Source organism: Vidua chalybeata, chromosome 1, assembly GCF_026979565.1.
Source record: "Vidua chalybeata isolate OUT-0048 chromosome 1, bVidCha1 merged haplotype, whole genome shotgun sequence".
NCBI classification, from domain to species: domain Eukaryota; kingdom Metazoa; phylum Chordata; class Aves; order Passeriformes; family Viduidae; genus Vidua; species Vidua chalybeata.
Genome location: NC_071530.1, coordinates 30,743,525 through 30,752,980, shown reverse-complemented (window position 1 = coordinate 30,752,980; position 9,456 = coordinate 30,743,525). Strand labels below are relative to the sequence as shown.

Here is a 9,456-nt window from a genome sequence, read left to right as displayed (position 1 = left end):
CAGAATTGCTTGGATGGAAGTGACCTGAAACATTGTCTAGTGCCAACTCCTCCTGCTGCGGGGAGGGATTCCTTCCATTGGCTCGAAGTCCCATCCAATCTGACTTTGAACATTTCCAGGGAAGGGACATTCACAGCTTTTGTGGGCACCATGTTTCAGTGCCTCATCACCCTAACAAGGAAGAACTTCTTCCTCATATCTAATCTAAGCTCAGCCCTTTTCAGTTTGAAGCCATTCCTCCTTTGCCCCACCACTCCATGCCCTTGTAAAAGGTCCCTCTTCAGCTCTCTTGTAGGTCCCCTTTAGGTACTGGAAGGTGCTGTAAGGTCTCCCTGGAGTCTTCTCTTCTACAGCCTGAACAACCCCAATTCTCTCAGTCTGTCTTCAGAGACAGGTGCTCCAGCCCTCTGATCATCTTCGTGACCCTCCTCTGGACTCACTCCAACCGCTCCCTGTCCTTACATCATGAATGTCACTACAAATCAAGACAAATTATTAGCTGAAAGAAATTAACATAATTGCTGTCTTATCGCATTTCTTTCCCTTAATGTTTTTCTAAGTCATTTCCTAGCTATTAGGGATTGACCTACTAATTGCTGACAAAACAAAGCAGAGTCTGCACAGTGTAACACAGATTAAATTTTCAGCCAGGAATGCAGTTCCTCTCGTTCTCTTGGATGACAGCACTTGCCCATACCAAGGCTTTTGTGTGCCATCTGGTGGACTTTCAGCATTTGTACATTTTGTTTAAGTACAAATAAAGAGAGTCCTGATACACTGTCAGGAGAACCTATCTTCTTAGGCCATTGACAGTTTCATCTTATCATCCTGCATTTGCTCAAATTAATGTGTGCCTGACAGTAACAACTTAATTCCTCTCACATTTGCAGTCAAATGAGCCTTTATTACTGTAACTGTTGTTAACTTTAGCCAACCCTTTGCACTGATAGATTTTATACGTAATTGAATGGTCACTCTCTCAAAAATAACTTCCACAAAACAGAATTCCTAACAGAATTCCATATATAGAACCACAAGCTGACAATCCTCAATGGCATTTAGATGTTTAGTTCTCAATGACCAAAAATGCTAGGATTAGTCTCTATTTGTCATGAGGTCAAAGATATTGAAGCAAACCTATTACCATACAACTTCAAAAACAAAACAGAGTTTGAGTACTCATTCTTCCTTCTAATTATAACAGCAAGAACTGTCATTAAAAATACTGTAGGGTTAAAAATGAAAAAGGAGAAGCCAGCTAAAACATTTGAGAAAAAATCCAGAGCACAATTTTTGTACTGTATCTAACCTATGCAGTTGAGGCATTTCTTCATTTATCCTTTTTATAGAGTGCAAGCTGCGGGACAAGGATGTGATGGAATAAATTTCAAAATGCACAAACTCCTTCAGGCACACAGTCCTAAGGGGGAGTGTATTTCCTACTCCAGCACACTTCCATCAGCATTCTTCCACTCTGCAAGACTTCCAGCATTTTAAGGCTGGATGAGGGCCACTGTCTCAATGAATGAGTTGCACCTGCCACAACAGAGCATCAATAAGCAATTGAATGAACTTTCTATCCAACATACATTGTCAATTCAGAAACCTGGATACAAGATGGCAGTCACTGTATGGATAGTAAAGACCAGCTGAGAGGTGCTGAAGTTGTGGTTGCCAAGGAATCTCCTTTTTGGAATCTGGCCATCCTTTCACAGAGAAAACAAGACAAACCCAAATAAAACAGGAAGAAAAAGAACAGCAGTGACTGCAAAGGCAGCTTTTGGGTTTGGTCCCCATTGTTATGTCCAACCTGACCTCTAGAGAAAAACAGGCTCAGCACAGTCTTATCAGCCACTGTGGGACTTGGCAAACATACCAACAGCTGTGCTGGTTTAGACATTGATTTTAGCTGCCTTTCTGGACACAGGCTCACTGGAGTGCTGCTGAAAGGTCAGCCGAGACAGACTCCTTAAGCTGAAAGCTAACATCAAGAAGTGAAAAGTTATACAACCAGGGAAGAGAAAGAAGCCAAGAAATGAATGTGGGGATAACAGCATTTAAGTCTTATGGTCCATATGGTTTTAAGAACTTATCTGTGGCTGGAGGAGGTGGCATTTGGATTGAGATTCCTTCTTTCATCAGAGTATCTTCCACAGAGAGGTAGTGAGTTGAAGTGATACCATGGGCCTGAAGGCTCTACAAGCCTGCAACACAACATTGCTTCTGCTACAGATAGACCATGCTGCATCAGCAAGCAGTGGGACCTGACAGGTGCAGACTTGCAGAGAAAAACAGCTGGTGCTGAGGCCAGGTATTTGCAGCTAAAGGATTTCAAACAGGCTATTTTGAATTATCTCTGCCTTACCACACAGACCTAGTGACTATTAGGATTTGAAGTTCATTCTCCTGATTGTTTTAGCCTGAAAGGAAATCTGGAAGTCCTAAGACCACTGCACAATGAAAACCAGGCACGGTAGCACGGATAATGGATATTCAATTAGAAAGTACAGACTCAGTCTCGTAGGGAATTTTCTGGTGACAGAAGTCCATGGGGATAACCTTGGATAGCTGCAGGTCCTCAGAGATAGAGCCCTTCTGACACCATCTTGGCCAGCCTGACTATGGGGTGAAAGAGAAAGGTCCACATTTTTGTTTGTGCTGTTTTTCCATCTTATTATTAGTTTTTATTTTAAGAGCAAAGGTAGGTTTTTATCATCCTGGATAAAACTGAGTAGTATATTATATGTTCTCACTGCAAACTAAATCCACTCATAAATAAGAGTTATAAAAATATATATTTCTTTTAGGAATAGAAGTGCATGCATTTATTGTTTAAGGTCTTTAACCAAGATTGAAAGCACATTGCAAGGTTTAAATATAATCCAAATAGTTGAAATAAAAAACATAATATTTTTTCCAGAAAGCTGAGACCATATAACATGAAATTAATTTCAACAGACATTAAATACCTTGGAGGACTAAAGCCACATAAGAATACAGATTAAAGTAGTTCAAGACATTTTCTCTTTCAATTTTGGAGTTTGGTATGACATCTGAAAGCCATTTTTATGTCAGGTCTTTCACACTAATCCAACTTTACTTGCAGTAAAGTACTGCAAATTATACCATTTGTTTTACTTGTGAAAGCTAACAATGTCCTGTCTTCACAGTATGTTCAGTCAAAGAAAACTTTCTGGTGATGTAGTATTTGAGTAGTTTCAAAGGCTTTTGCATCACTAAACGTTTTATAGAGAGTTCAAGGATTTCTGGTATCTGACGTAAGGCTTGTTTTCACAAAACAAGTGTTTCTGAGCCCTCCACAGTATAAAAGGAATTTTAACACCTTTAATGAAACCGATACATCCTTTTTTTTTTTTTTTTTTTTTTTTTTTGGTAACTCCCCATGTGGATTCAATCAGTTTGAAAGTGTACATTTACTGTAACAAGTTAAGTTAATCTAAATTAGATTTAAATCAGTGAGAGAACATCTTTTCAATGTTTTGCATGAGTTCAGTTGAATCAGTTTAAAGTAAAATCCTACTGTGCTGCTTTGTGTGGATATAAAGTCTGAATTACTTTTCTGGACAAAGTCTTCACTAATCAGCCACAAATTCCATCATTCACAACTGGACAAGGTTTCTATAAGGTTTCTGAACAAGGTTCTAGTACTGCAGTTCACTTTGTAATTGCAGTGTAGAGTGCGCCACCAACCCTCTTGAGGACTTGTATTTTATTTTGTTCTCCTCAGTCTGTGGTTATTAAACGCATTTAAACATTTCTCACCATATGCACAAACTGGATCTGAGGTCTAGCAACAGATGACAAATTCCGTATTCTTAAAATTGCTGTATACGAAGAACGCCACTAAGGCAATTCGTCGCTGCGTCTTTTGCCTGGATCACCAAATGCCCAATTTAAATTCACAAGGCCACCGTAAGGCGTCTCCTGCCCCGAGGAGCACGTCCCGGGTCTGGGTTCCCGGGGCGCAGGGCTGCGCGCCTCCGAGCGTTCACCTAAGAGCCGGACCCGATGTTTTTTCCAACTCAGAACAGTCCGTGATTCCGAGACGTAAAGCGGGTTGGAAAGAGTTAAAAATGACGCCGTTCTGCGGCACGAAACGCCCCTTCGAATGCGAACACAGTCCCCCGGAACTCCGTCACTGCCGCGGCCGGGCTCGCCCGGCAGAGGGAAGGCGCCTGACGGCATCACAGCGCGCCGCGGGCCCGTCCGTGCATGGCCGTGCCGCGGGAGCCGCCCGCCGCCCCGGCGCTGCCGCCCGCCGCCGCCGCCCCGTCGTTCGGCGCGGCCCGCGCGCTGGTGGCGCGGCGCTACTCGTGCCTGGTGGCGGCGCCGCACCGGCGGCACGTGGCGCTGCCCCCGCGCTTCCTGGGCCGCAAGCGCTCCGGCATCCGCGCGCAGCTGGACGCGGAGCTCCTGCGCTACTCGGAGAGGTGCGGCCGCGGGGTTGGCGCGGGGCGGCGGGGGGGCTGGCTCGGCCTGGCAGCTAACGGTGCCCCCTCCTCGTTGTCCTTCCAGCCTGCAGGGTGTGCCGGTGGCTTACGACAACATCAAAGTGGTGGGGGAGCTCGGCGACATCTACGACGACCAAGGATTCATCCACCTGGACGTCGAGGCGGACTTCATCATCTTCAGCCCCAAGAAGGGGAAGAAGCTGGTGGTATGCGAACGCCTTGGCGTCTCACGGGACGGGCTTTTTTTATTAAGTGGTCAAAACTCCAACATCAAGTGGTCTGGGACTTACGTGGAGACATAGTTTATGTTACCTTATTCATTTATGAGTCGTTCATAGCAGTTTATTAGTGGTTTGTTCTACAACTTTTTATTGTAATTTGTCTGTTTTGCACGTCTCTAGGTTTGTTGAATTTACATAAAATTATATATTGCTAAACCATTGTGTCATAAGGATTGCATGTTTAATAGTGTATCGTAACTGTGTATATCATACCGGTGCTCCATTCTGAAGAGCAGCTAATTCTCAAACAGGTGCATTTGTTATAGTGACAGGAATGCTTGGGATGCTCTCGAGTTTGGTTCCTCCAAGCATAGGAGCAGTACATCGAGTTAGCCTGCCTTTCAGTAAAAGAGGTGTATAGCTCACAGAACAGATTTAAGCTTGTCAAAACCCTTGCTCAGCACTTGCGGGTAAAGCATGTTGAGAGCTGGCTCGCATTCATTGTTGTGCCATACCTTTTGCAGCACAGATGGTGTCTTTATAGTTGTGTTTCAGGATGAAAGTGCCATCTTCCTAGGAAGAGAATAGAAAAATTTTCAATGACTGTCGTTAATTCTATGGGTAAAACAAAGGTGGATATGGTTTCATATGCAGATGTGTCAGAAACCCACTGAATGGAGCATTAAGAAGCTTTTTATGTGTCTTCCCTATCTTCAGCTGCTGAGTACTGCTATGCCAGCTTGAAGAGCATTTTAGGCAAGTAAATCAGACTTAAAATGGCTTCAAAGCAAAGTTGATCACTGTAGTGTAAGGAAAGAGTTACCTACTTTATTCAGGTATTCACTGTAGTTAAATCCCATGTTTTGACTTCTTCTCCTGAAGTTCAGTTCTATTTTCAGAGGAATTGTTTGAAGAGTTTACAGGACTAACTTTGATTTTAGTGAAGGAGTGTTAACTTATTGTTAGATAAACTGACTTCATAATTTGTACTGAAACTCTTACTGAAAATTCTCCATATGGGAAGGTAAATATTTAACGGGTTTGCATTGAAAGGGCTGATTTTTGCTATAGACTTGCATGACATTCTTTTTCTTTTTTAGGGCGTAATTAATAAAGTGGCCCCTAGTCACATTGGCTGCCTGATACATGGATGCTTCAATGCATCCATCCCGAAGCCTGAACAAATGTCCATTGTACAGTGGCAAGAGCTGGGGTTAAAAATAGGGGATGAACTGAAATTTCAAGTGTTGCACTTGGATTCTGATACAGCTGGGGTGTTCTTCATTCGAGGAGGACTCACTAAAAGCAGGTACAGTGCCTTAATAGAGAATTTTTTAAAATGATTTAATACATTTTTTGCAATCTAAGTGATTTTAATTACATCTTAATCTTTCAGCTTTCTTATTTTTTTTCACAAATCCCTATATGACTGTATATGTAACTATATGCATATATATAACTATAACTAAACTATATATATATATATATATATATATATGTAGTCTTAAACTAAACTTTCTGCTCTTTAGGACTCACATGGAAGTTTTCTCTGGAAAAAATAAAACTAGGTGTTTCTTGAGCTTTAAAAATCTGAGTATGTTGACCTATTAATTGTCAATTGCATATATAATACTTGCTCCTTGCTCACAGTAGCACATCCAGGTGTCCAAGAGTAGCTTTGTGCATCGGCTTTTCAAGTGCAAACAGTCCAGGGGTCCTGAACACAGTGGTTACATTGTTGCACACAAACACATGCATATGCATTGTATAATGACAAATATATGACTTAAATACTTGCTGAAATATGAGAATTTCAAAGAGGAGAAAATGTGCCTACTTCCTCGTTAGGCCTCTGTAAATTTATGGGGCACCTTGAAAGAAATCTTGTCTTCTGAAGAGTTCATTCACGTTTTTCTTTTAAAACAGTCATTTACTGAGCAATGTTTTTCTTTCAATATGGTTTTGATTAATGTATAATATAACTCCTACTGGCAAATTCATAGCATTTTTTGTTTGTTTCTTCTTTTAATCTGGAAGGATGCTCTGGGTTACAATGAAAGTTAGCAATTTTGTCTTCAGTGCCTCTGGGGGCATAAAAACCTCCATGGTTTTTAACTGCATTCTTTCCATATTTGTCTTAGACTTTTTTTCCAGTGCTCTTGGTTGCAAGCTACCTGTTGAGATGGGGCAGGAATTTTGTGTTTTTTGGTGGAGGTTTTTTTTCCTTGTTATTTTTTTTTTTTACACTTTTCAGGCATCACCTTTGTTTTAATTAGAGTAGGGTAATTGCTTGGTAAAATCAGCAGTGTGCCTCATATATGACTGAATAGGCCACCAGCTGTGTGTTTTTCTGAATGACTTAAAAAAAAAAAGCTTTACTACACAATGTGTAGTTATGAATTAGGGGATGAAGAAGCACAAGAAAAGAGGACTTACCAAGTGGTCTGTATGGCAGTTTAGAGAAGAAATTTAGTCTAAGATTTGAAAGAGAATATTTATTATATAGTAAGAAGGAAGCTAGTAACGTAATAGAAATTACCCTGAGAGTATTAATCTTTGATTCTCTGTAACACAGAGTATCATGTTCTCCATTTGTTGTTGTTGTTCTTAGCAAATGTTTATCTTTTATCTGCTTGGTGTAAATAAACGTTTTAGCAAATTTTGACATTTCACTATGTGAGGTGCTCTAACATGTCTCTAATCCAGTCTGTGTTGAATATTTCTTTACAGCATGCGGCCCAAAAAATCTGATGCAGTCACTGAAAGTACAAATGGGGATGAAATTCAAAAGCTTGACCACCAGGAAAATGGCCTGAATAACTGTGGGGAAGATAATGTCACAGAAGAGCCTTTAAAAGAGACAGGTAGCCTTGGGAGGGAAAATGAAGAAGAGCCAAGTGTTGATGCTGTGAATGGATTATGTGATGATAAAAAGAAGAAGAAAAAGAAAAAGGACAAGGACAAGCAAGGAGAACAGGAACTTGTATTGCCTGCCAGTGACTCCAGTGGTTACCAGAGTGGCCATAAAAAGTCAAAGAAAAAGAAAAGAAAGCATTGTGATGAAGTTGAAGAAAGTGAATTATCTCAGCTGTCAGAAAAACCCAAAGCAAAAAAGAAAAGGACTAAGGTCTGAAGGTTTCCTGCATTAGATTTCAGACGGTTTTGATAAGTTTCAATAAAACCCTGTTTTGAAAATGTGTATCTCTTTTTTCTTTACTACACAGTCTGCTCTGCTAGGTCAGATGATGTTTGTGTGCATATGTGCACCAGCAGTTTGCAAGGCAGCGTCTTTTAAAGTAGTAATAGAAGAAATGGGATAGAAGCAATATCTGCCTGGCTTTTTAACTGGAAAACAAGGCACAAAAGCACTGTGGAATGTAATTACAGGAACTCATATATCACCTGTGTCTGCTTTCCAGTTTCATGCATTAGCCAGTTGGTAGTTATGATGTTTGCTACTCTAACTCCTTTTTTGCCAGTTGGTGTCTTGATTTTACAAGAGTAGATTAGGATTATTTTCCAGTTTCTGGGAAATTCATGCAAATTTCCAGGAGGCTTAAAAGAGATTTTTAAAAGAGATTTTTTTTGAGTTTCAGTTTTCAGCTTTTGGTTGCAGCTCTTTTCAGTTGTGAGGAGCTCTGGGGAGAACTGTAGTGTGACATGGTCTAGCGTTTCACCAGGGTAGGAGGTGGTGATTGCTTTGGTATTGCTTTACCTGTTACAAGAACATAACCAGCTCTCTGAAGGCCTTCTTAGTAAACAATATGAATGTGGAAACTTGCTGTTCATCTCTGTTCCTAGGTGATAAAGCATTTTGCTCTAGTGATTAATGCTGATGGTATTAGCTCACTTCAATAGAAGTGTTTACAACTTCTAATAACATTTAAAATTCAGAACAGGTTCAGTGCATGTGACAATACTTGTTTTAGGTCTCACTTTATGCTATAAAGAACCAAGTTAAGACTTTTTGAAGACTTACAAGAAAGTGAACTTAAGTAGCTAATGCCAGCAGTAGCAGCAGAAACCAGGATATCCTCTTGTGTTTGCTCTTCAGTGTACTTCATCTTGAAGCCAGTTTCTGAACAATCCTGAGGTGAACATGAATTGTCCCTGAGGTGTTTCTACATGTGATGATGCTGACACTTGATTTATGTGCAATTTCATAGACACTGGCTCTTCTATCCATTTCTCCTGTACTGTGACAAAACCTGAGAAATCAGATGATGCTGCAAGGTCAGTTGAGTGCAGTATTCTGGTGTGTTCATGGTTGCAGAGAATGACACAGAAGTCTCATCTTGCTCTACTTAAAGTACACAGGCAGGCTGAAGGTTGAGATGTAATTTAGTCAGAAATTATGTGCTAGTTCCCCCTATATATATATGTATACATATTTAGGAAGTGACTTGAGGGACAAGTTGGATGGATGGGTAAGAAGGACATATCAGAGTGGAGGATGGCAAGCACAGATACTTTTTGATGATGCCAACGTAAAAAGAATGATGGAGGCAGTTTCTGTTGCAGATGAACCAAAGACTGAGTCACATGATTTGATCTCTTACTCCTTTATACCCATTGTACCTCAATTTCCCTTCTAGGGAAGGGAAACACATATGCAGAGTCAAGCCTCACCAGTTGGTAGAAGCAGTTTGTAGCACCAAAAGTTTGTCTTGCTCTGTTCTGGCTTTTCATCAGCATGCAAAGAAAGAAGATATTCAGGGGGAAGTGAAGTACTGAAATTGCAATTAGTGAATCAAGTAACAGAC

At 40.8% G+C, this 9,456-nt stretch overlaps 1 protein-coding gene across 1 annotated transcript; it reads left to right on the top strand.

Annotated features, from left to right (window-relative positions):
- Positions 1 to 4,233: 4,233 nt before the first annotated feature.
- Positions 4,234 to 7,890, top strand: POLR1F (RNA polymerase I subunit F). Its single transcript, XM_053947694.1, has 4 exons — positions 4,234 to 4,451; positions 4,537 to 4,678; positions 5,794 to 6,002; positions 7,424 to 7,890. The coding sequence occupies exons 1-4, from the start codon at positions 4,234 to 4,236 to the stop codon at positions 7,824 to 7,826; spliced, it is 972 nt and encodes a 323-aa protein (XP_053803669.1). The 3' UTR covers positions 7,827 to 7,890.
- Positions 7,891 to 9,456: the final 1,566 nt, after the last annotated feature.